General features: G+C 39.4%; 1 protein-coding gene across 38 annotated transcripts in view; it reads left to right on the top strand.

Moving 5' to 3' along the window:
• DLG1 (discs large MAGUK scaffold protein 1) overlaps positions 1 to 23,022 on the top strand; it is a 261,372-nt gene extending 238,350 nt beyond the window's left edge. For all 38 annotated transcript variants that reach the window (XM_034957988.3, XM_034957987.3, XM_063602650.1 and 35 more), the window contains 5 exons: positions 294 to 395; positions 658 to 830; positions 6,118 to 6,227; positions 14,417 to 14,508; positions 21,218 to 23,022. In XM_034957988.3, the coding sequence (XP_034813879.1) occupies positions 294 to 395; positions 658 to 830; positions 6,118 to 6,227; positions 14,417 to 14,508; positions 21,218 to 21,324 (584 nt within the window). In that variant the 3' untranslated portion in view covers positions 21,325 to 23,022. The remainder of the gene's footprint in view (positions 1 to 293; positions 396 to 657; positions 831 to 6,117; positions 6,228 to 14,416; positions 14,509 to 21,217) is intronic.
• The last annotated feature ends 3,971 nt before the right edge of the window (positions 23,023 to 26,993 follow it).

Genomic DNA, 26,993 nt, shown 5'->3' with positions numbered 1-26,993 from the left:
CTAGACTTTATTCTGTCATTTGCAATGTAAAGAAACATTATCTGCGAAAACACCAAATTTAACTTGATTGAATTATCAATATGACTTCTAGCAGAAGACTAAGTGAAGTTTAAGATCTTAGTCAAGATTATAAAAGAGCAAGTTACGCATCTTTGGTTGATGGTAGAGTGAGATGGAGAGGGAAGAAAAAAATTAGTCATAACAGTTAAGGATATTTTTGTTCTCTGGTGAAATAAAATGCATTGATATTTGTTGAATGTTTATTCCTTTTAACATGCAGTTTATCTTTATAGTTAATTATACTCGACCAGTGATCATATTGGGACCTATGAAAGACAGGATAAATGATGACTTGATCTCAGAATTTCCTGACAAATTTGGATCCTGTGTTCCTCGTAAGTAAACCAAACAAAAACATTTAATTGTTACTCTTAACATTTCCTGTCCCTGTGTGTGGGAAAAATAGATATAACCATTTTTTAATGGTTTGTACTTATTTTATCAGTTACTCTTCCATCCTCCATATTATTGTCCTTTCTCAGATTTAAATTAATCTGTTCTGTTGAACTTTACAAAACAATGATGTAAGTAGAAAATGGATTTATTGTGGGGTTTTTTTTAATATTAAACACTTCCCCAAATTTTTTTCTGTTAAAGATACAACTAGACCAAAACGAGATTATGAGGTAGATGGAAGAGATTATCATTTTGTGACTTCAAGAGAGCAGATGGAAAAAGATATCCAGGAACATAAATTCATTGAAGCTGGCCAGTATAACAATCATCTATATGGAACAAGTGTTCAGTCTGTACGAGAAGTAGCAGAAAAGGTAAGCATCAGACTAATCCCAGAATATAGCTTCTAATCAGATATGCCTTTGACAGTATGCAAGACTGGTAGGATAGATACAGCACTAATTAGTTTTGTTAATGTGATGAATTTGCTTACCTAAATAATTAATTTTCCATGGCTTAGGAAAGTGCATACAAGATAAAACAGGTAAATAAGGTAAACAAAGAAAGTGAAAATAGAAATGATAACATGAATGTAAGAGAAGTTATTTTCAGGTCATTTGCTAGAGATAGACCTTTTGTTTAGGCCTAGCTCTCCAGCATATATTATAAGGAGATAAGGGCCAGGTGTGGCAGTGCACCCTTACAGTCCTAGCTACTGAGAAGGCTGAGTTGAGAGAATCACTGAAGCCTGGGAGTTTGAGGCTGCAGTGAGCTATGATCATGCCACTGAACTCCAGCCTGGGCAACAGAACAAGACCCTGGCTCTTAAAAAAAGAAAAAAAAGAAAGATCAATAAATCTAACCACTTAAAATTTTTAAAAAACTATTTTTATGGCCAAAGACTTTTTCCAAAAACTATTGGAAAACACCATTAACAATGTCAAAAGACAACTGACAGAAAAAATTTGCAAGAAAAGGGCTAATATTCCCAATATATAAAGAACTCATAAAAACAGGGAACAGAGACCAGAAACCCAATAGAAAAAAACAGTGGACAAAAGATGAGAATATATAGTTCACACAAAAATAAGATATAAAAATGGCCTTTGTACATAGGAAATGACGTTCAACTGTAGTCATTATTAAAGAAATGTAAAGGCCAGGTGCGGTGGCTCACGCCTGTAATCCCAGTGCTTTGGGAGGCCAAGGCAGGCGGATCACCTGAGGTTAGGAGTTCAAGACCAGCCTGGCCAACATGGTGAAACCCCATCTCTACTAAACATACAAAAATTAGCCAGGCTTGGCAGTGCATGCCTTAATCCCAGCTTCTCAGGAGGCTGAGGCAGGAGAATTGCTTGTACCTGGGAGGTGGAGGTTGCAGTGAGCCGAGGTCGTGCCGTTGCACTCCAACCTGGGTGACAAGAGTGAAACTCTGCCTCAAAAAAAAAAAAAAAATAAGGCCAGGCACAGTGGAAGGCTGAGGTGGGTAGATCACCTGAGGTCAGGAGTTCAAGCCCAGCCTGGCCAACATGGCGAAACCCCATCTCTACCAAAAATACAAAAATTAACTTGGCGTGGTGGTGCATGCCTGTAATCCTGGCTAAGGAGGCTGAGGCAGGAGAATCACTTGAACCCAGGAGATTGCAGTGAGCCAAAACCATGCCACTGCACTCCAGCCTGAGCAACAGAGCAAGACTCCATCTCAAAAAAAAAAAAAAAAAAAAAAAAAAATGTAAATTAAGAAGACTACTCTAAATTCAATTTCTCCCCTATCAGATTCAGGGAGAAATATGAAGACATTTTCTTGGTGAGACTGAGAGAAAATAGTTGTGCATTGCTGGTGGAAATGCAAACTGGTACTGCCTTTTGGAAGGGTATTTGGCAATATCTAGCAGCTTTCCTTCAACCCAGCATCCCACTTCTAGGAATTTATTCCAAAGATATACCCCAACAGTATGAAAATACATGGGCAAAAGGGTATTTATTCATTGTAGCATTGTTTATAATTGTGAAATACTGAAAATCATCTAAATGCCCAGATAAAAGTGATTGAATTAATTTTACATTCACAAAATGAAGTTCTCTAAAACTGTTAATAAGGTATTTGAACTGATACACAACATGCAAAAGAATATCTACAGTATAAAATAAGAGAAAATGGGAAAATATAAATCTCTGCTCAGTCGTGTGAAAATAAGCACAGGAAAGGTAAATCAGAACTTAATGAGGTTGGTTACCTACAGAGGGAGTGATGTAGAAAGGGAATTTGGAATGGGATGGAAAGGATGAGGGTATGACATTTCTCTGAGTATACATTTTTGTATTATTTTAACTTTTAGAAAGTATGTTAGTATTTTACATATTTTAAAAAATCAAAAATAAAAGCAACAAAGAAAGATGGGGGAAAAGCAAAATGATACATAAATAGAAACTAAATAAACCTGACTGTATTTCTTTTTTTTTTAATACTTTAAGTTTTGGGGTACAATACTGTATTTCAAATGAATAACTTAACTACATTGAAGAGGGGAAGTCTTAATCCCAGAGATTCTTTAACACAAGCTGAAGACAGAAAGATCTGTCAACAAAACAAAACTCTAATTAGTAGGTGTGTTGGGTGGAGTGTATGGGCTTACAGTTCTGAAACTAATATATATTCTAGGGTTGAGCAAATAAACTAATACAGTGGCAGTAGTGGGAGTGAGGTTTGACTGTCAGAAAAAGGGAGAGGGTAAAATGAACTCTGTGATAATTGGATTGGAGATATTCGATAATTAGAGCGATGAATATGAACCCATGAATTGTTAAGAGTAGATATAGAAATAGATGTGTATTTATGTATACACACACGTATGTTTATTTGCTTTATCCACTAAGAAGACCTAAAAATAACACTGAATAAGCCATGAGAATATCTGGGGCCCAGATCTGGGCTTCTAAATATAATTCGTTAATTAAAAGATCCAGGACTCCTTAGAGAAATGGCTGATTCTGGGGCCAGGACTGGAAAAGTGTAAGATGAGCCTGTAACATTTTGCTGCCAGAAAAATAAGGAAGCACTCAAAGAATGATGAAGATGTGTAAAAAGGCACAGGAACCAAGCTGTAGGGTCCCCCACTGGCCAAGTCTGAGATAATTTGAATATCAAGATAAATGATAATAACAGATTATAATACATAGAGTAAAATAAAAATCGTAGAGTCCATAATGATATAAACAAACACAGATGGCCCTCAACTTAGAATGGTTCAACTTTTCAGAGGCGCAAAAGTGATGCATATTCAGTCGCAGCCATACTTCAAGTACCCATACGGCTATTCTGTTTTTCACTTGTAGAACAGTATTCAATGAATTACGTGAAAAATTCAACACTTAATTATAAAACAGGCATGTTGGATGATTTTGTCCGACTGTAGAGTAAGTGTTCTGAGCACATTTAAGGTAATCTGGGCTAAGCTATGATGTTCAGTAGGGTAGGTATATTAAATGCATTTTCAATTTACAGTATTTTCAACTTGTGATGGGTTTATTGGGACGTAACTCCCATCATAAGGAGCATCTGTATGTGAGTAAGTAAGTGGATAGAAGGGAACGCTTTGGACTGTCTACTAATCAAGGTAGAAGAAATGATTAAATTAGAAAATCTTTTGAAAACCGCATGGTGGTAATTGTTTCCGGCAGAAACCATCAGTGTATTCTAAAATTAGTGAACATTTGATGAAAAAAGGGATATTTATATAGTCTCAAAGTGTCCTCCCCCAAAATACTTATCAGTTACAAAGGCAAAAATGATAATTTTACAGTGGAGAAACCTAGCAGATAAAACCTTAAACAAGTGATCAAAATTAGGATCACTAATAATGGGACAAATAGATATAATATCGCCTCCCAGATATGATGGACTAAGAAGGACACACATTATATCTGTAGTATTCCTGCCAAAAATGTGTAACCTGCCATCCGAGAGTGAGTAAACACACAAACCCATAAACCCATAGAATGAGGCATATTCTATGATATAAATATTTTATACTCTTCAAAAACATCAAGATCAAGAAAGACAAAGACTGAGGAACTGTGTCAGATTGACGGAGACTAAGGAGACTTTACAACTAAATACAATGTGTGATCCTATGATCCTGAATTCGATCCTTGACCGGGACATTTTTTTCTTCTTTTCCAATAAGGAACATTAGATGGCCACTTGGAATCATACTGTGATTATGTAAGAGATGCCATTGTTTTTAAGAAATACGAGGTGAAGGAGCATTATGCAGTTTATTCTCAAACTTTATGTACATATATAGAAAGAGTTAAAGCAAACCTAGAATATGAATATTTCAGTATCAAGTTATTAAAATGTTTAAGCGATCATGTAAAATATTTATGTCTGATGAAAGTAGATAATGGGTACATGGTGTCTATTATTTACTTTTCTATATGTTTGGAGTATTTTACAGTATTAAATTTTTTATTTTAAATGTGCCCACCAAATTGAAATTATCATGTATTGACTTGGACTCAAGTCCTTGGGTTAGAAGTTGCATTATGGGGCTGAGCATGGTGGCTCACGCCTATAATCCCAGCACTTTGGGAGGCCAAGGTGGGTGGATCACTTGAGGTTGGGAATTTGAGACCAGCCTCACCAACATGGTGAAACCCCATCTGTACAAAAAACACAAAAATCAGCTGGGTGTGGTGGCACACACCTGTTATCCTAGCTACTGGGGAGGCTGAAGCAGGCGGAAGTTGCAGTAAGCCGAGATCGTGCCACTGCACTCAAGTCTGGGTGACAGAGCAAGTCTTCGTCTCAAAAACAAACAAACAAAAAACTGAAGTTGCATTATCGGGGAGGGCCTGATTTCAAATGTATTAGAAGAAAATCTGTCATAAATAATAAATACTATGCTTAACATGGAAATGCTCATCTGTATTAAAAACCTAAGTAAAGTATCCTTTGTCAGTGAGTTTAAGCTTGTCAGAAAAGTTGTCATTTAAATCCAGAATTGGGGTCCCATATGCTAGTTTATGAGTTTTTGTCAGTCCCTAATAAAATGAGAAATAGAAGGATTGAGTAGTGGTAATGAGGTTTCACAAATTTGTTTATTTAAAAGGTTTGCCCTTACTCTAGGGTTTTTTATCTTTTATGAAATGATAGCTATGGGGAGATGGTAGTTTGGAGTCTTAATGAATAACTTTTCTTGGCAGAATGAAAAATAGGAACCTGGGCCTGGCACAGTGGCTCATGCCTATCATCCCAGCACTTCGGGAGGCTGAGGTGGGAGGATCACTTGAGCCCCAGGAGTTCAAGACCAGCCTGGTCAACAGAACAAGACCCCGTCCCTTAAATTTTAAAAAAAGGGAACGGCGGGGGAGCTCTATTTTTCACCATTTTGAGAAATAACTGATCCGTGAAAACTAGGAACTGTATTTTCATTCCTTTTTAAATATAACATTTGTTTGAAAATGGCAAATTAATTATGCATATTCAGCCATTTCATTTCCTATCTAAAGTTTGCTGAGAGAAATGACAAGTTTACTAAAAGTGAACAAGGATCGAAACAGATCATGATTTAGACTGTGGACCTGTAGGAAAAGTACCTTTGATATTATTGAGAATATTTGGCTCACTTGTTTTTTTCTTTGTTCCCTTTATTTTAGGGCAAACACTGTATCCTTGATGTGTCTGGAAATGCCATAAAGAGATTACAGATTGCACAGCTTTACCCTATCTCCATTTTTATTAAACCCAAATCCATGGAAAATATCATGTAAGTGTAAATGCCTAAGGCATAGCCTCTGTGTACAAATTCAGTCACTGTAGGGTAATTTATTTACTCTCCCTGCATCTCAGTTTATCTATAAAATTGAGATAATAGTAGTATGTTTATTCACCTCAGATTATGTGGTGAGGATTAAATAAGCACTATGGGTTATAAATTGTCATTGTAATCATCATCATTAATATTACTAAAGTATAAGGTAACGTGTGTTAGAACTTTAAATAGCCCCACGTGACTAGTGGCTACTGAAGTACGCAGCACAGCTCTCAGGTAACCATTAAGAGAATAAAAGAATGTATAACCATTACCTAATACTTTCAGGGGACAAAAAAATAGAATCTAAGTAAAAATTAAGAAAGAACAAATAGAAACACAGAATAAGTGAGGCAGAACCATATAAATAGTGAGATGGTATAAACTAAAGCAAATAATAGACTACTAGACTAAATGTTCCAATTAAAAGACAAGGATTGTCAGAATGGGTGAAGAAAAAAGTAAATTATATGTGGCTTTCATCAGACACACCTTAAAAATTAGGCTATGGGAAGGTTGAAAGTAAGAGAATAGGAAAAGATATACCATGCTAAACTAGGCTGATTTTTATATGGCTGACGAATATACTTTAAGGCAAGAAGTATTACTTAGCTTCAGAGTGACATTTCATGGCTGGGCACAGTGGCTCACGTCTGTAATCCCACCACTTTGGGAGGCTGAGGCGGGCAGATCACCTGAGGTCAGGAGATCGAGACCATCCTGGCTAACACGGTGAAACCCCGTCTCTACTAAAAATACAGAAAATTAGCCGGGTGTGGTCGCGGGCACCTGTAGTCCCAGCTACTCGGGAGGCTGAGGCAGGAGAATGGCGTGAACCCAGGAGGCGGAGCTTGCAGTGAGCCGAGATCTCGCCACTGCACTCCAGCCTGGGCGGCAGAGCGAGATCCGTCTCAAAAAACTAAAAAGAGTGACATTTCATAAAAGTAAAATATTCACTCCAACAGGAAGATCTGTTCGTACATTTGTTTGCACTTCATAGCATTCTCAAAACAAAAAATACAAATTGACAGCTGCATAGGGGCGAAAAGTAATTCCAACATCATCGAGAGGGATGGAAGCAATTAAATAAGAAAACAAATATAAAAATCAGTGAAGGTATGGAATAACACAAATTTAAAACTTTACCTATTTGACATCTGTTAAACACTGCACTCATCATCTGCAAAAGACACATGGATTTCCAGTGTACATGAAACAGTTACTAAAACTGATCATTTGCTAGATTACAAATTTCAAAGGATAGAAAACAAATACTCTCTGACCATAATGCAATTTAAATGGAAACCAATAATTAAAAGATAACTAGAAAATCCTCATGTATTTGGAAATTAAGCATTATGCTTCTGAGTGAGTCAAAGAAGAAATCACAGAATAAATTGATGTTTTGAACTAAATAGTAGTGAATTGCCAAGTAATGAGTTTGGAGGCTTTCATAGCTTTGTTGAAGGAATACACACAGCTTTAAATGTTAGGAAAGAATGTTGAAAATCAAATATTAGGAAAGTTGAAAATCTAAGATTTTGAGAAACTGAAAAAGAAGGCGGGGCACAGTGGCCGGCCCCTATAATCCCAACACTTCAGGAGGCCTAGGTGGGCAGATTGTTTGAGTTCAGGAGTTCAAGACCAGCCTGGGCAACATGGTGAGACTGTCTCTACTAAAAATACAAAGAAATAGCCAGGCATGGTGGTGTGCGCCTGTGGTCTCAGCTACTTGGGATGCTGAGATGGGGGGATTGCTTGAGCACAGGGAGCAGAGGTTGCAGTGAGCCAAGATCTTGCCACTGCACTCCAGCCTGGTGACAGAGCGAGACCCTGTCCCAAGGAAAAAAAAAAAGAAAACAATATTTAAAAATTTAAAAACAAAAAATATGGCAGAGCAGAAATTAATGAAATAGAAAAAACAAACATGATAAAGAGGATCAACAAAGCCAAAAGTGTTCTCTTTGAAAATAAAATACAATAAACCATTAGGAGTGATCAAGAAAAGAAAGAAGGCATATCAATGTGAATATCAGGCAAGACAAAGAGGATATGACTACACATGCAGCAGACATCAAAGAGATCGACAGAGGCAACCCGACAGGAAAAGGGACAAAGGGCTTGGACACATCACAAAAGAGAATCTCCAAAGAATAAGCATGTGAGATAGTGCCCAACTAATCATGGAAATACAGGTTAAAAAAATGAAAAAGACAAAATATTTAATGCTGGCAAAGATGTGGAACAACTGAAACTCGTAACAGTGTTAGGGGTGCAGATTGGTGCATCTTCATTGGTAAACTGTTGATAGCATCATAGTGTCTCCTAAAGCTGAACATGCACGAGTTATGACCCAGAAGTCATATTCTTAGACGCACACTCCACAGAAACGCTTACCTGTGTTTACAAAGACAGGTACAAGCGTGATGACAGTACTGTTCAAATAGTCAACGACTGTCAGGTGCGGCGGCTCACACCTGTAGTCCCGACACTTTGGGAGCCCAAGACAGAAGGATTGCTTGAGGTCAGGAGTTGGAGACCAGCCTGAGCAACATGGCACAATCCTGTCTCAACAGAAAACTTTAAAAGGTAGTTGGATGTGGTGGTGCATTCCTGTAATCCCAGCTACTTAGGAGGCCGAAGCAGGAGGATCCCTTGAGCCCAGGAGTTCTGTCCAAGCTGTAGTGAGCTATGCTTGCACCACTGCACTCCAGCCTTGGTGACAGAGTGAGGCCGTGTCTCTAAAAAAAAAACAAAGAGTCAGTAACTAAAAACTAGAAACTACCCAAATACTATCAGGAGTAGAATATGTAAATAAATTATGACATGTTCACAATGAAACATTCTATGATAATGTGAGCAATCTCCAGCCACATACAGAAGTATAGAAGAATCTCACAAGTACAATTTGAGTTAAAAACAAAAACCCAGACCTAAAGATATACATACTCTGTGACTCCAAATTTAATAATTGCTCATAGAAGTCAAATAGAGGTTACCCTGTAAGAATGGGTTGGTGACTAGAGTGAGCACACCCAGATTCTGGGGTCCTAGTCATGCTCTGTGTCTTGACCTAAGTATACAGGTACATGTAAGTTTGTGAAAATGTAACAAGCTGTATGATACGATTTTTCTAATATTGCTCATCTGTGTTTGAAACATATACTTCAGAAAATGTTAAGGAAAAATAGAAAGGGAAAAGAAAAATAGAAAACCTAAATAATCTAGTACTTATTAAAGACTTGAACCCGTCATAAAAAGCCTTTCCACAAATTAAATACTAAGCCAAGCAGACTTACTAAATTCTACCAAAAGCTAAGAAGCTATGTCAATTTTATACAAACTTTTCAACTAATTTATGAGCATTAATTTGATACCCAAACCTGGAAAGGACTATATAGGAAAGGAAAATGATAAAGTCAGTCTTAATTATGACTATAGATTGCAAGAACCCTTACCAAAATAGGAGCAAATTGAATCAAACAATTTTTTTTAATAAGGCAAAATGTAACAACCAAGTTGGGTATATTCCTGGTATGCAACACTGCTGCAGCATTTAAAAACTAATCAGTTATGGAGCTAGAGGGAAGATGGCAGAGTAGGAAGCTCTGGGAATCTGTCTCCCCACCCAGACGACAACTGCACTGGCAGAATCTGTCTGATGTTACTATTTCGGATCTCTGTTCACCATTTTTATCAGTTTGGGAACTCTGAAGTCTATTGAAGGCTTATGACTTCCAGGGGAAGGTTTGAAAGGTTAATTTCAGCTCTTAACATGGTAGCAACTACCTGTTCCTCTACCCTCAGTCCCATAGCATGTAGCCATGTACACATTTTCAAGCAGCTTTGCATAGGGTTTGTGGGAGCCAGTGTGGACAATAAGGATTCTGTCCTCCAAATAGCAGGGATCTTTGCTCTGATAGCTAATTACTGCTTCTGATCATGGAGGTGCAGCCATACAGTGAGCCATTGTTGCAAACCCCACTGCCACTGTTACAAGCCCCTCCACTTGAGGCTGAAGTGACTTTTAAAGATTTAAAGGGCCATTGCCTTCAGTGGTGATTAGTGAGGAGAAAGAAAAAAATATTAAGTAAAAACAAAGGGCTAGTGCTTCCCTCTTCCCCCCACACCACAGACACACACACACACCTTTTTTTCCCCCTCCCCTTTTGGGGGCCAGACCAGGACATTCAAAAGTATATGAGGGGAGGTTTTCATATCCATGGAAAATCACAGGCTTAGAAAATACCTGAAAAGACCCTAAGTTTACACCTCAGGCTGATTCCTGGTACAGAAACACCTTGCAACAGTAAACAATAAAATTAAATTTTAAATAAAACAGCAAACCCTGGGAAAGGAAGAGAATTCATTCTCCAGAGTTACTTACATTGTAAGATTTAAATGTGTAGTTTCCCACAAAAAAATCACAAGACATACGAAGAAACAGGAAAATATAGCCCATTCAAAGGAAAAATAAACAAACTATCCCTGAGAAAGACTATACTTGAGAAAGAGTTAGACTTAATAAAGACTGTAAAACAAGATACTAAATGAGCTAAAAGACATGGACAAAGTCTCAAGAAAGTGATAGGCCCAGCGCAGTGGCTCATGCCTATAATCCTGGCACTTAGAAGGCTGAGACGAGAGGATCACTTGAACTCCGTGGTTCAAGACTAGCCTGGGCAACATAGTGAGACCTTGCCTCTATAAAAGGTAAGCAAAAATTGGCCAGACGCAGTGGCTCACGCCTGTAACCCCAGCACTTTGGGAGGCCGAGGCAGGCAGAACACCTGAGTTCGGTAGTTCGAGACCAGCCTGGGCAACATAGCAAAACCCCATCTCTACTAAAAATACAAAATTAGCTGGGCGTGGTGGCGGGCATCTGTAATCCCAGCTACTTGGGAGGCTGAGGCACGAGAATCGCTTGAACCCAGGAGGCGGAGGTTGCAGTGAGTGGAGACCATACCATTGCACCCCAGCCTAGGCAACAAGAGCAAAACTCCGTCTCAAAAAAAAAATAAAAATTAGCTGGCCATGGTGGCACGAGCCTGTGGTCCCAGCTACATGCGAAGCTGAGGTGGGAGGATCTCTTGAGCCTGGGAGGTCAAGGCTGCAGTGAGCCGAGATCACACCACTGCACTCCAGCCTGAGCAACAGAGGGAGACCTCGTCTCCAAAAAGATAAAGGAAAAAAAGATGAAAAAGATACATGAACAAAATGGAAATATCAACAAAGAAATAAAAAACCTAAAAATAAACCAAAAGGAAATTCTGGAGGTAAAAATAACTGAAATGGAAAATTCACTACAGGGATTCAGGGAGATTTGAGCAGACAGAAGAAAGAATCAACAAGTTTAACTTAAAGATACAACAATGGAAATTATTTAGTCTGCGAAACAGAAATGATTGAAGAAAAGTGAACAGAGCCTAAGGGACCTATAAGACACCATCAAGCAATCAACGTACACATTGTGGGGTCCTCGAAGGAGAATAGAGAGAGAAAGGGCAGAGAGATTGTCTGAAGAAATAATGGCCAAAAACATCCCAAATTTGATGAAAGAAGTGAATATAATCCAAGAAAATCAATGAACTCAAAGCAGGATAAACTTAGATACCCACGCTGCGGCACATTATAATCAAAGTGTCAGAATACAGAGAGAATCTTGAAAGCAGCAACTTACCACACACAAGGGATTTCCCAATAAGATTACCAGTCACTGTTTTTGTTTGTTTGTTTTTTGAGACAAGGTCTCGCTTTGTCACCCAGGCTGGAGTGCAGTGGCTCACTGCTTACCCAGGTTACTGCTGCCTTAACTTCCTGGGCTCAAGCAGCCTCTCACCTCGGCCTCCCAAGCAGCTAGGGCTACAGACATGCACCGCCACACCCGGCTAATTTTTGTATTTTTTAGAGAGGATTTTGCCATGTTTCCCAGGCTGGTCTCGAACTCCTGAGCTCCAGTGATCCACCCACCTCAGCCTTCCAAAGTGCTGGGATTACAGGTGTAAATAAATACCCACCTTGCCCAGCAATCAGCAGATTTTTTTTTTTTTTTTTTTTTATGAGACAGGGTCTACTCTGTCTCCCAGGCTGGAGTGCAGTGGCTCATTCTCACCTCACTGCAACGTCTCTGCCTCCCGGGTTCAAGTGATTCTCTTGCCTCAGCCTCCCTAGTAGCTGGGATTACAGGGACTCACCACCGCGCCCGGCTAATTTTTGTGTTTTTAGTGGAGACGGGATTTCACCATGTTGGCCAGGCTGGTCCCGAACTCCTGACCTCAGGTGATCCGCCTGCCTCGGCCTCCCAAAGTGCTGGGATTACAGGCTTGAGCCACCATGCCCTGCCAGCAGATATTTTATCAGAAACTCTGGAGGCCAGAAAACAGTGGGTTCAAAACACTGAAGGAAAAAAAAAAATTTAACTGTCAACAAAGAATCCTATATCTGGCAAATCTATTCTTCAAAAATGAGGGAGAAATTAACACATGCCCAGATAAATTAAAACTGAAAGAGTTTATTACCTGTAGTCCTCCCTTACGAGAAATGCTGCAGAGAATTTTGTAGGGTGGGATGAAAGAATACTAGACAGTAACTCTACAAAATATCAAAGCAAACGTCATAATTAATGGCAAAATATTGAAGGCTTTCCTTTAAGTTGGGAACGAACTCTATACTCATCATCCAGCTGCAGCAATAATTATCCACTTATGACCCATCTTGTTTCTCTCCACTCACACCCACCTCCTTACACCTTCATTCCAGATTATTTTGAAACAAGTCTCAGACATTCCTATCATTTTGTCTGTGTACATCACTGTGTATTTGAAAGATAATTTCTTACAAAAAGTCACTGATTATCGTACTTAAAATAATAATTATTTGATAAAGTTCAAATGTTGCTGGTTATTTCATAAGTTTTGTTTGTGTTTCTTCAGTTTGTTGGAATGAAATTTTTAGTAAGATCTATTCATGGCAGTTGGTTAAGTTGTTTAACCTACAGATTCTCTCTCCACATCTCTCTTTTATGCCCCCACCCCGCCACACCTCCCATTTATTTGTGATAGAAACCAGGTCATTTCTTCTGCAGATGTTTCCCCAGACTGTATTTTCTGATTACCTTCTCATGGTGTTATTTATATGGTTGTTTGTCCCCTTATTTTCTGTAAACTGATAGGTAGATCTCTAAGTCATTTTAATATGAAATTTTCATCAAAGTCAAAAGTATCATAAATTAATGAATAGGTTTTTTGGCTACACTGAGCTGATGCAGAATTTGTTAAAACCCTCTGTCATTCCAAGTATACAGCAACATATTCAGTGACTAAATCTAGTTTTTATTTTTTTATTTTTGTTTATTTATTTATTTTGTTGTTGTGGAGACAGAGTCTCGCTCTGTCGCCCAGACTGGAGTGCAGTGGCATGATCTCGGCTCACTGCAACCTCTGCCTCCTGGGTTCAAGCGATTCTCCTGCCTTAGCCTCCCAGGTAGCTAGGATTACAGGCATGCGCCACCACACCCAGCTAATTTTTATATTTTTAGTAGAGTCGGGGTTTCGTCTTGTTGGCCAGGCTGGCCCTGAACTCCTTACCTCAAGTGATCCACCTGCCTTGGCCTCCCAAAATGCTGGGATTACAGGTATTAGCCACCATGCCCAGCCTATTATTTTTAAAAATCCCAGAAACAGGCTGGGCTCGGTGGCTCACATCTGTAATCCCAGCACTTTGGGAGGCCAAGGCGAGCAGATTACCTGGGGTCAGGAGTTTGGGACCAGCCTGCCCAACTTGGTGAAACCCCATCTCTACTAAAAATATAAAAATTAGCCAGGCGTGGTGGCGCATGCCTGTAATCCAGCTACTTGAGAGATGGGGGCAGGAGAATCACTTGAACCCAGGAGGTGGAGGTTGCAGTGAGCTGAGATCGTGCCACTGCACTCCAGCCTGGGTGACAGTGTCAGACACTGTCTCAAAAAAAAAAAAAAAAATTCCCAGAAATGACCAGAATGACTCAAGTTTTTAATGACATTCATATTTTCAGCAGAGTTCAACTTTTCATGATTTTCTATTTTATGTGTCTTCTCTCCTTTGCCATCTTTTTTTAAAAAGTATTATAATTTGGTAATTATCAATTTCTACATTTATTTTCGTAGGGAAATGAATAAGCGTCTAACAGAAGAACAAGCCAGAAAAACATTTGAGAGAGCCATGAAACTGGAACAGGAGTTTACTGAACATTTCACAGGTTGGAACCGTGTTGTAACAGTCCTCTTTAAGATAGAATTTTGCTTTGAAGCCATGTGAACCGACCCATTCAGGTGGATTTTGAACTATGCCTACATCTACCCGTAGTAACTAGTATCATCCAGCCTAGGCAGTGGTGCTGGGGAACCTTTTTTTTGAGACGGAGTTTCGCTCTGTCACCCAAGCGGAGTGCAATGGTATGACTCGGCTCACCGCAACCTCCGCCTCCCTGGCTTAAGTGATTCTCCTGCCTCAGCCTCCCAAGTAGCTGGGATTACAGGCTTGTGCCACCACGCCCAGCTAATTTTGTATTTTTAGTAGAGATGGGGTTTCGCCATGTTGGTCAGGCTGGTCTCGAACTCCTGACCTCAGGTGATCCACCTGCCTCAGCCTGTCAAAATGCTAGGATTACAGCGGTGAGCCACCGAGCCCAGCCAGGAATCTTGAAATTTAATGTTTCTTAGGTTATTGATTAGAACAGCAAAAACAGGAATAATTCATACTTGACCAGAGAAAAATAAATTTAGATTTCTTCTATGAAACTCTGATTTTTCTCTTATCCTTTATAAATTTTGATCCATTTTCTCTAGCCATGTTGAGGTATAATTGACAAAATTCGTATATATTCAAGGCATATAATGTGATTTGATAAATGTGTACATTGTAAGTTGATTAACACAATCAAATTAACATGTCTTTAACCACACAGTTACCATTTTGTGTGTGTAGGGAAGACGCTTAAGATCTACTCTTTATTAACAATAGTCACTATTGCTGTATATTAGATCCCCAGAATTTACTCATCTTAAAACTGAAAGTTTGTGCCCTTTCACTAACATCTCCCCATTTCTTCTACTCTGCAGTCCCTGGAAACCACCTGTCTGTTTCTATGAGTTCTACTTTTTTAGATTCCACGTATAAATGAAATACAGTATTTGCTTTTCTGTGTCTGGCTTATTTCATATAGCATAAGGTCCTCCACATTCACTCATGTTGGTTGTTGCAGATGATAGGATTTTCATTTTTATGGCCTAATAAAATATTCCATAGTTGTATATATACCATATGCATGCATACATACATATATGTGTGTGTATATATATATATATATATATATTTGTTGTTGTTTGTTTTTGGGGTTTTTTGGGGGGTTTTTTTGTGGGTTTTTTTTTTTGAGATGGAGTCTGGCTCTGTCGCCCAGGCTGGAGTGCAGTGGCGCAATCTCGGCTCACTGCAACCTCCGCCTTCCGTGTTCACGCCATTCTCCTGCCTCAGCCTCCCGAGTAGCTGGGACTACAGGCAGCTGCCACCACGCCCAGCTAATTTTTTGTATTTTTAGTAGAGATGGGGTTTCACCATGTTAGCCAGGACGGTCTTGATCTCCTGACCTCGTGATCCACCCGACTCGGCCTCCCAAAGTGCTGGGATTACAGGCGTGAGCCACCGTGCCCGGCCTGTTTTTGGTTTTTTTGTTTGTTTTTGAGGCAGGTTTTTGTTCTTGCCCAGGCTGGAGTACAGTGTCATGATCATGGCCCACTGCAGCCTCAACCTCCTGGGCTCAAGCAATTCTCTCTCTTCAGCTTCCTTAGTAGCTGGGACTACAGGCGTGCAACACCACACCTGGCTAATTTTTTATTTTTGTAGAGACAGGGTCTTGCTATGTTGCCTAGGCTGGTCTCAAACTCCTAGGCTCAAGCAATCCTTCTTCCTCAGCCTCCCAGAGTGCTTGGATTATAGGTGCACTGCACCTGGCCTACAATATTCTCTTTATTCATTCATCTTTTTTGTTTTTGGAGATGGAGTTTTGCTCTTGCTGCCCAGGCTGGAGTGCAATGGCATGATCTCAGCTCACCACAACCTCCCGGGTTCAAGCGATTCTCCTGCCTCAGCCTCCTGAGTAGCTGGGATTACAGGCATGTGCCACCATGCCCAGCTAATTTTGTATTTTTAGTAGAGATGGGGTTTCCCCATGTTGGTCAGGCTGGTCGAACTCTTGACCTCAGGTGATCCGCCCGCCTTGGCCTCCCAAAGTGCCGGGACTACAGGCGAGAGCCATCGGGCCTGGCTCATTCATCTTTTGACAGACTCTTAGGTGATTTTCATATCTGGGCTATTGTTGATTATGTTGCAGTGAACATAGGAGTGCAGATTTCAACATACCGATTTATTTTCCTTTGGTTTTCTTGTTGTTGTTGTTGGCTTTTTGTTTGTTTTTATTGTTTTGTTTTGAGACAGAGTCTCACTCTGTTGTCCAGGCTGGAATGCAGGTGTGATCTCAGCTTGCTGCAACCATCGCCTCCTGGGTTCTGTTGATTCTCCTGCCTTAGCCTCCCAAGTAGCAGGGACTAGAGGCACATGCCACCACACCCAGCTAATTTTTGTATTTTTAGTAGAGACAGGGTTGGCCGTGCTGGTCTCAAACTCCTGACCTCAAGTGATCCGCCTGCTTCAGCCTCCCAGAGTGCTGGAATTACAGGTGTGAGCCACCATGCCTGGCCCAGTTTCCTTTCCTTTGTATATATATCGAGTAGTGGGATTGCTAGATCATATAATAACTCAGTTTTTAATTTTTTGAGGTGGCTGGGCACAGTGGTTCATGCCTGTAATCCCAGCATTTTTGGAGGCCCAGGTGGGCAGATCCCCTGAGGTCAGGAGTCCGAGACCAGCCTGACCAACATGGCGAAACCCCTTTTCTCTACTAAAAATACAAAATTAGCCGGGCGTGGTGGTGCATGCCTGTAATCCCAACTACTTGGAAGGTTGAGGCAGGAGAATTGCTTGAACCTGGGGAGGCGGAGGTTGCAGTGAGCCAAGATCGCACAATTGCACTCCAGCCTGGGCAACAAGAGTGAAACTCTGTCTCAAAAACAATAATAGTAATAATAATTTCTTGAGGAATGTCCACACTATTTTCTGTGATGGCTTTACTCATTTACATTCCCACCAACAGTGTACAGGGTTCCCTTTTCTTCATACCATTGCCTACTTGTTATCTCTGTTAATCTTTTTGATAACAGCCATCCACACAGGTCTAAGGTGATATTTCATTATGGTTTGCGTGTGTGTTTGTGACAGAGTCTTGCTCTGTCACCCAGGCTGGAGTGTAGTGGCATGATCTCAGCTCACTGCAACCTCTGCCTCCTGGGTTCAAGTGATTCTCATGCCTCAGCCTCCTGAATAGCTGGGATTACAGGCACATGCCACCACACCCGGCTAATTTTTGTATTTTTAGTAGAGACAGGGTTTTACCATGTTGGTCAGACTGGTCTCAAACTCCTGGCCTCAAGTGATCCGCCCGTCTCAGCCTCCCAAAGTGTTAGGATGGCAGGCGTGAGCCACCGCACCCAGCCTCATTATGGTTTTGGTTTCTATTGCTCTGATTAATGAGGTTGAGCACTTTTACTGATACCTGCTGGCCATCTGTATGTCTTCTTTGGAAAAATGTCGATTCCAGTCCTTTGCCCATTTTTTAAATGGATTATTTGGTATTTTGCTAATGATTTTCTTACATATTTTGGATATTAACCCCTTACCAATTGCATGTTTGGAAATATTTTCTCCTCTTCCATAGGTTGCCTTTTCATTTTGTTGATTGTTCCTTTGCTGCGTAGATTTTTTATTTGATGTCCCACTTGATGATTTTTTATTTTGCTGCCTGTGCTTTCCAAAAAATCATCGAAGACCAGTGCGAAGGTGCTTTTTTCCCTGTGTTTTCTTCTAGGAGTTTTATGGTTCTGGTTTTACATTTAAGTCTTTAGTCTATTTCAAGTTAATTTTGTATAAGATAAGGGTTTAGTTTCGTTCTCTTGCATGTGGATATCCAGATTTTCCAGCACCATTTATTTAAGACACTAGCCTTTCCCTATTGTGTAGTCTTGGCCCCTTTTTAATGATTAGTTGCCCTTTGATCCGTTTTGAAATACTATTTGTTTAAAAAAAAAAAAAAGTAGGTAGCGACTCCCCAATATTCTTATCTTACTCGCCTTGTCCTTTAACTTCCTCCTCAAGTCTTTGGACATTTTTGTTGTTGTTACTTGTTTGTTTGAAATAATATCAGCCTAAATTTGACATTCACACTGAGTATCAGTAAGGGTCATGGTTTGTAAACCTTGTGCTTTCTTATTTTTTTCAAACTAATTTCAGACTTAAATAGAAGTTACAAGAATAGTACAGGGAGTTTCATGTACCCTTCACCCAAATTCCTCAAGTGTTAACATTTTACCACATTTATAGTCTTTTTTCTGATATACTTGAGAGTAAGTTTCAGGTAGATGTCCCTTTACTTCTAAATATTTCAGTGTGTATTTTCTAAAAAACAGGGATATTCCCTTATAGAATCATAGTTTTATTATCAAAATCAGGAAATTTAATAATTATTTGTCTCATCTAACTATAGATCTTATTAGTATTTCACTATTCTTCTAATCTCTTTAGAGCAAAATGGAAAAAAATGGTTTTTCTGTTCTGGTGCAGGATCCAGTGGAGGCTCACGTGTTGTATTGAATTATCACATCCTTAATGTTCTTTAATCTGAAATAGTTCCCAAGTCTTGTTATTCATGACCTTGACTGACGTTTTTTAAGAGTAAAAACACTAGGGGGGATTTTTTGTTTCGTTTTGTTTTTTGTGAGCCAGGGTCTCGCTCTGTCGCCCAGGCTGGGGTGCAGTGGTGCAATCTCAGTTCACTGGAACCTCCACCTCCCAGGCTCAAGTGATCCTCCCACCTCAGCCTCCCAAGGAGCTGGGACTACAGGCTACAGCCAACATGCCCAGCTAATTTTTGTATTTTTTGTAGAGACAGGATTTCGCCATGTTGCCCAGGCTGGTCTCAAACTCATCCAATCCGCCTACCTTCACCTTGACCTCCCAAAGTGGTGGGACTACAGGCGTGAGCCACTGCACCCGGCCAAAGACCCATTCTTTTATAAAATGTCCCTCCCTCAATTTGGATTTATCTGATGTTTTCTCATAATTCGATTTAGGTTCTGCATTTGGGGCAGGAATAGCAATGAAGTAATGATGTGTCCTCTGTGTATCATGCAAGGAGGTTTACAAAGTCTACTTGTGCCGTTACTTGTGATGCTAATTTTAATCACATGGTTAAGGTGTCTGCAGCCTTATGCTTTCCCAGTTTCCCTGGTTTACTAACCATTCCATTAATGAATTTACAAAGTAAGCAAGCAAAATGTATATTTCCCAAGTCAGTTCCTGACTGTTTTCTCCTAAAATAAATCCTTGCGTGCTGTTGTCAACCTAAACTATGAAATGCTCTGGGATTCTGTCCTGTGCTGTTGGGGTGCATCAAGATGCCAAACCCACGAACCAAGTATTTTGTCAAATGAACTGAGTCTTCAGGGACATTGAGGCATGTCTGCATTTAGCTCAAAAGGTAGAAGTCTCACAAAACTGATACTAGCGAATATTATGTTACTGAAAATTCTTGGTTATTCAGGCGTTCCTAGCTATAAGTGCTTCCTACCTACATACAACGTCTTTCTTCTATGCACATCATCTCAGGTACCAAATAGACAGTATTATTTAAAATCCCCCTTTGACATTTTATGCTCAGTTTTTCAGACCATGGAAATCTACACCTATGATGCTCTTCCAAGATCACTGGGCATTTTTTTGTAGTTTAGTAAGCGACTTAGTTAATTTGCAATTCTCAATTATTTCATTTATATGTAAACTATTTTACGAGAAACAAGGTTCCACTCTGTCACCCAGGCAAATGGTACAGTCCAATGGTACGATCATAGCTGACTGCAGTTGTGAACTCCTGGGCTCAAGAGATCATCCTCCTGTCTCAGCCTCCCAAGTAGCCAGGATTATAGACACACACCACCATGCCCAGCTAATTTTTTTTTTTTTTTAAATACACAGGGTCTCACTATGTTCCCCAGGCTGATCTCAAACTCCTAGCCTCAAGCAACCCTCCCACTTCAGCCTCCCAAAGTGCTAGGATTGCAGGCATGAGCCACCATGCCCAACCATAAACATTTTCTTTCTTTCTTAAAAAGTTACTCATGCTTAGTGCTGTCTAGCGATACTTTGTTTTTGTTTGTTTGTTTGCTTTATTAACTAATCCCTCACAGACCTCAGGGGCTTCAGCTATTTCCAAAGAATTAGTTGTTAGTAATTGTTACTCTTTTTTTCACACATTATTTCAGACAGCAAATAAACATTGATTGTTAAGTCTCTAACCACTAACAAGCTAGCTTAGGTATCTCAATTCACCTATACTACAGTACCTGACATGCTAGCTTAACTGAAAAAAGTAGTATCAATCTGTAATCAGCTCTTTTCCCCCAAGATCCTACCCCAAAAAAAAAAAAAATTATCCTTACATCATCCTGTCTATGGGATTGTACCCAGTTTCCTTTTTTCTACATACATTTATGGAGAAATCAGGAAAGTTAAGAAAATAATTTGTTTTAAAATAATAAAGCTAATATATGCTCAGATGGTAAAAGAACAAAAGATCTCCAAGTCTTACTTTTTGATCCATTTTTAAGATAAAAATTTTATACTATATAAATAGGAAAATTAATGAAGTGAGCCTTTTTTTCTAAGTGAACAGTGTGTAAACGGTGATTCTTCCTGGATGAGTAACTTTTTCAAAGATACTAGCTTCTACTATTTCACCAATAATTGTAACGGCAAAAACAGACAATTAATGGAGATTTCTGATTTTGTTTCTATCATTACAGCTATTGTACAGGGGGATACGCTGGAAGACATTTACAACCAAGTGAAACAGATCATAGAAGAACAATCTGGTTCTTACATCTGGGTTCCGGCAAAAGAAAGGCTATGAAAACTCATGTTTCTCTGTTTCTCTTTTCCACAATTCCATTTTCTTTGGCATCTCTTTGCCCTTTCCTCTGGAGTCTTTCTTGAGTACTGATTTCATGTTGAATTGTATCCCACACATCATGGTCTGCAGCTTCTTTTTCACATGTAGTGTCTCCTTCAAGTTACATCGTGTGTATTATTTAATGTCACTATTGGTTAGTGGCCATTTTTCAGAACTGAAGATGGAATGGCCTGACCAGCTATTAAGAATGTGGGGAGACGCAGAAATTGTGGTAAAATTCCTTAATGTTTAAGGGAAAGTAACTTTAAGAGATTTTTGGAAAAGCTTTATATACATTCTTTTCAAATTTCAGTACAAATGAAAAAGTGGTTTTAATCAGTGATTTAGTAGACTTTGAGCAACTGTGCACGCTTCAGTTTAATAGCATGGTTTGGCCAGTGTATTACTCTCAAGTCCTTTTCTCAATCAACTTCTATCATCAAAGCAATTGTTTCATTATAGATAAATAAGGACAACATTTTTTAATTTAAAAATTCATGTCTGAGTTGACTTTCATGAGGAATTTCATTTTTTCCTCAGCATTCTTAAAGCCTTTTAGTATTTGACAGTTCTTTTTTCCCAGGACATTTGCTAGGAATAACAACGTTTCAATGTTTTTAATCTACTTGAGCAACACTATCGTGTCTTACAAAAGTTGTTCATATGTAAATGATCATCACATTTCGTGAATTGAGGCCATGTTCAGGTGCTAAGGAAGTTCGCCTTTTACACAGAAGATTGAGAAAATTTCCTAGATATAAATACAGATAAATCAGACATTACAGTGGTGACGTAGTAACCATCATGGCAATGGAAAGGAGTCCAATTCATAGCCTAAAACTTCAAATGTATTCTTAGGAGTCAGATTTTACTGAATATTTTACCCACAATAGCTGCCTATTTTGTTATAATAAAATATATATAAATATATATATAAAACTTTCTTTAACTAAACTGTAACTATGGGAATTATTTTCTTTACATAGTTGCACACACACACAAACATATATATATATTTAAAATATATTTTGTTTCTTTTGCCACCTACTCCTAACTTTTTGTTTGGTTTTTAAATTAAATATTAATTGAATAGACTTATCTTCCTTAATCATGTGAACTGAAAATGGGGGCATGGTGGTCATGAGGAGGAAACATTTAGGGAAATTATAAGTAAAAGTATGGGCATATTCTCCTCTTTTCTACAAAAGTTTTCAAATGGTTCCTGAGGTTTTTTGTTGTTGTCCTTGTTGTTACTGTTGTTCTTGTCATCAGGTTTGATTTTGGTCCTTGCCCTTTCCTTCTAGTTCTCCTTTTATTAATAGGAAGGCAGGCAAAAGCCCCATTTATGTGTGTGTTTTCCCCTCAGACAGCTTTCCTCCACTGCTCTGCACTAGAATTGCACAAATCTTCATGGTGAGCAATTTTAAGAAATGTTAGTGAAAGGTAGAAATTATTTCACAAATCAGTTTCTCTGGTCCTTCATATTAATATTTGGCTTCCCATTGCTCTTTGGAGTTGTTTATTAGATATGTGTTTTTGACAACCTCCTCATTACAGTTTCTTAAAGAAATGAGTACTGGTTTGTAAAGAATTATCAACATTATCCATTCCATTTATGAAGAAGAGGAGAACAGCTAATAAACTGTATTGTAAAATCCATATGTTAAGTGTGTCTTGAATTTTGAAAGAAAAAAATATATTTTGCAAGCTAACATTTTCTTGAAACAATTTGAGGCATCATGTAATTTATAACCGAATCCAAGAGCCATTAGGCAGCAGAGTGTGTTACCACATTGAAATACACAGTGCTGCTGTTAGACTAAATGTCGTAGGTTGTTAACCACATAGAAACACACTAGCATGAAGAAAACTGTTGTAAAATCTCAAGAGCTTCAGAAACTGCCTTACAAGACCCCAGCATAAGCTATTTTGAAGTATTTACCAAATAGTCACATGTTGTAAAATATCAAGTGGTTATAAAAGGATGCCATTTATATATTAAAATCTACATAACATTGTTTTCTGGATGTCCTTGTTAAGTGATTTTTTTGTAAGAATATATGTGCAGCTTTCTAGATTGTATAGGATTATCAATAATGAGATTACTAATTGCTGAGTATTATGCAATAGCCACTTTAGTATCGTACTTCTTAATTAAAAAAAAAAAAGAAGGTGGTGTTACTAGCCCCACTGTAAGGTTTACATTAAATCACTTGCCCAAGATGACTTAGCTAATAAGAGGCAGTGCTTAGTGTTTGGATCCGAGCCTCTCTGCCCCAATCTACATTCTTTCCAATACACTTGGCTGCCTCATTTTTCACCCCCTACTGTGTAAAGAACTGTAACTTAAATTATTATTCTAGCAATGCTTTACAAATAAGGAAAGACTCTTTTAGATGAAAATCCTTGCCCAAAGTCATACAATTAGTAAGGACAGACCCACAAAACAAGCGACTCTCATCACAGCTGAAAAGACTATTTGTGGGAAACAAGTCAGCCTAGCCCTGCCACAGTGACATGCCAAGGAAGGAACCTTTCAGAACCAGAATAGCCTAGCCCTGCCAGTGACATGACAACCTTTTAGAACCGGAATTGAAACAATATTTATTTTAAAAAAGAGTCCATTATTGTAATACCCAGAGAATAATACAGTTTCACGTTTTGTAAAGTCTATATTTTTTAATATGCCTCTTCATACCTTTTTAAGTTGGCAAAAAGAAAAATGCCTCTTAAATTTGGCTGTAGCTATCTATCTGGTTGCTTTCCTGTTCTGTGACTACCTAGGACTCTTCAATAAATAATGGAAGCAAGCAAGCCAGGTGCGGTGGCTCGTGCCTGTATTCCCAGCACTTTGGGAGGTCAAGGCAGACGTATCACCTGAGGTTGGGAGTTCGAGACCAACCTGACGAACATGGAGAAACCCTGTCTCTCTCTACTAAAAATACAAAATTAGCCAGGTGTGGTGGCGCATGCCTGTAATCCCAGCTACTCGGGAGGCTAAGGCAGGAGAATTGCTTGAACCCAGGAGGCAGAGATTGCAGTGAGCCGAGATCACGCCATTGCACTCCAGCCTGGGCAACAAGCAAAACTCTATCTCAAAAATAATAATAATAATAATAATAATAATAATAATGGAAGCAAGCCTGCAGAGCTCATTCCAGCAAAATACGCTCTGGTTAACAAATACTTGCTAAACACTATATAGTATTTAAACTCCAAAGATGGCAATTCAGGAATTTTAGTAATTAGTAAAATTTGTTTTCTAAGATATTAGAGCAGTTACCTTCTAAGATTCTCTGCCTTGAATACTCTTAATTTACATGCGATAAAATAGAAGCCTAAAGAACCCCTATGGCTTTACAAAGTTACACTGCAAATTGGACAGAGCCAGGATTAGAACTTTTAATTCCTGACTCCTAGAAAATAGTTTTCCTACCATACAAATTTCCTTTTCCTCCCATTCTAAGAGCTGGATTTTGTGGTTTATTCAATCCCTGAAGGTTTGAATTTCTGCTGTTATAAATATTGGTACATTATTTATTATATTACAATGAAGAAGTTGCATTTTGAAAGATACCAGGGAAAAACATGGGTGTCACTTTCCCGACCGTAGTGTAGAGCATTTGGTAGTTAAGTCTAACGTTTAAGATTCCATTTATCTCCCTCCAGAATTGCACAGTATACCTCTCACTGACTTTGGCAGCAGTGCCCTCTGATGTGAAGAATGTGGGCTGTGGAATCAGCTTGATTTGAATGCCACTCTGCCACTTACGTAACTTTGGGCAAGTCACATAATCCCTCTTAACTGTTTACTTATCTGTAAAATGGAGACATATTGCGGATCAGTAAGATTCCAGATAAAGGGAACTAGCACATAGAACACTCTAAAAGCTAATTCCCTTCTCCTTTGGAATCAGAGGCTTAGAATTCTTCCAGCTTCTCTTGTGGAGATTAACCTGACCCTTAATTTTGCAAATGTTTTAAATGGGATTTGAATGACTACCTTGCAGGATTGTTATAAGGGCTGAAGTGCTGTATACAAAACACAATCGGCCGGGCGCGGTGGCTCAGCCTGTAATCCCAGCACTTTGGGAGGCTGAAGCGGGCGGATCACAAGATCAGGAGATGGAGAGCATCCTGGCTAACACAGTGAAACCCCGTTTCTACTAAAAATATAAAAAATTAGCCAGATGTGGTAGCGGGCACCTGTAGCCCCAGCTACTCGGGAGGCTGAGGCAGGAGAATGGCGTGAACCGGGGCGGAGCTTGCACTGAGCCGAGATGGCGCCACTGAACTCCAGCCTGGGCAACAGAGCAAGACTCTGTCCCCCCCCCAAAAAAAAAACCCACACACACACAATCATGTCATCTGATACTTGATACTTCTATTCTTCCCCTTATGAAGGGTTGTGTTTCAGAATATTATCTACCATTCTTCACCTATAGGGAAATTTCCTTTAACAGAATTTAAATTATTTACATTTCAGTTTCTATAGTCATGTTTGCTGTTCTCTTCAAAGGATCCCTATTTTTTGTCAAAGGTGCTGTGAGTTGTGGCCCACCCTTGCTCAGTCTCAGTCATGGAACTGGACAGCATCAAGGTTTCATAAGCCGTTCTCATTTCTGTACGGTCCTAGACCCAACGGCTCCTAGCAGTTCTCCAGAACGTTAGTTGTGGAGAGTCTCAAAACAGGCCTAAAATAATAGTGTGAAAAGTATTACTTAAATCGCCCGGATAAAATATTTTGTCTTTGACTAGGAATAGTCACTACTTAACTAACTTTCCACCACTGGCTCTTTCCCCACTTCACCCCAAATGGTTACCTAAGAGCTGGCAAAACAATAAACCCTAGCGTCTACTAAACAGCATCATGAACAGAGATGGGGCTCAGGTGACTTTATTGAAGTATAACATCCATGTAAAATGCATAGATGTAAGTGTACATATACCTTAATACTTCTTTACAGGTAAACAACCTCTGTGTAACCATCATGAAGCTCAGTAAATAGAGCCTGACCGGCACCCCAGGTGAACTCAGCTTCCGCCTGGTCACTACTCCCACCCCAGGGGAAGCTGCTGTCTTCTATCTTTATAATTTGTATACAGTAAAATTCGCTTTTTTGGTGTATCATCCTAGGTTTTGACACATGCAGAGAGTCGTGTAATCACCACCACAACCAAGACTGCGAAACAGTCCCACTGTCCCAAAGAAATTCTCTGATGCTTCTCCCTATGTCATCCAGACCTCCTCTCAGCCCCAGTCTGTGACAACCGCCGATCTGTTCGCAGTGCCTGTAGTTTTGCCTTTCCCGGAATGTCGTATGGAGTATAATGCAGCGTTTGGGGTGTGGCTTAGCAAAATGTATTGGGTAGGAATGCATGGTTTTCATTGCCGAGCAGTATTCCATTGTGTGGATGCACCCACCGCAGCCTATTCATTCACTGCTTGAAGGACTTTGGGGTTATTTTCATTTTTTCCCGTGATAGTTGTGTATTTCTTTGCCACCCTACACCTACAGGAACAAGAGGCAGCAAGCAGAAAAGGGGTTCTGATGCTGAAAGCCATGATGGGCCCGGCCCCACCCCCACGCCCCCACTTCATCAGTGCCGTGAGCATCCACATGCTTAGC

The sequence above is a fragment of the Pan paniscus genome, chromosome 2 (genome assembly GCF_029289425.2).
Source record: "Pan paniscus chromosome 2, NHGRI_mPanPan1-v2.0_pri, whole genome shotgun sequence".
NCBI classification, from domain to species: domain Eukaryota; kingdom Metazoa; phylum Chordata; class Mammalia; order Primates; family Hominidae; genus Pan; species Pan paniscus.
This window is presented reverse-complemented; position numbering and strand designations above follow the sequence as displayed.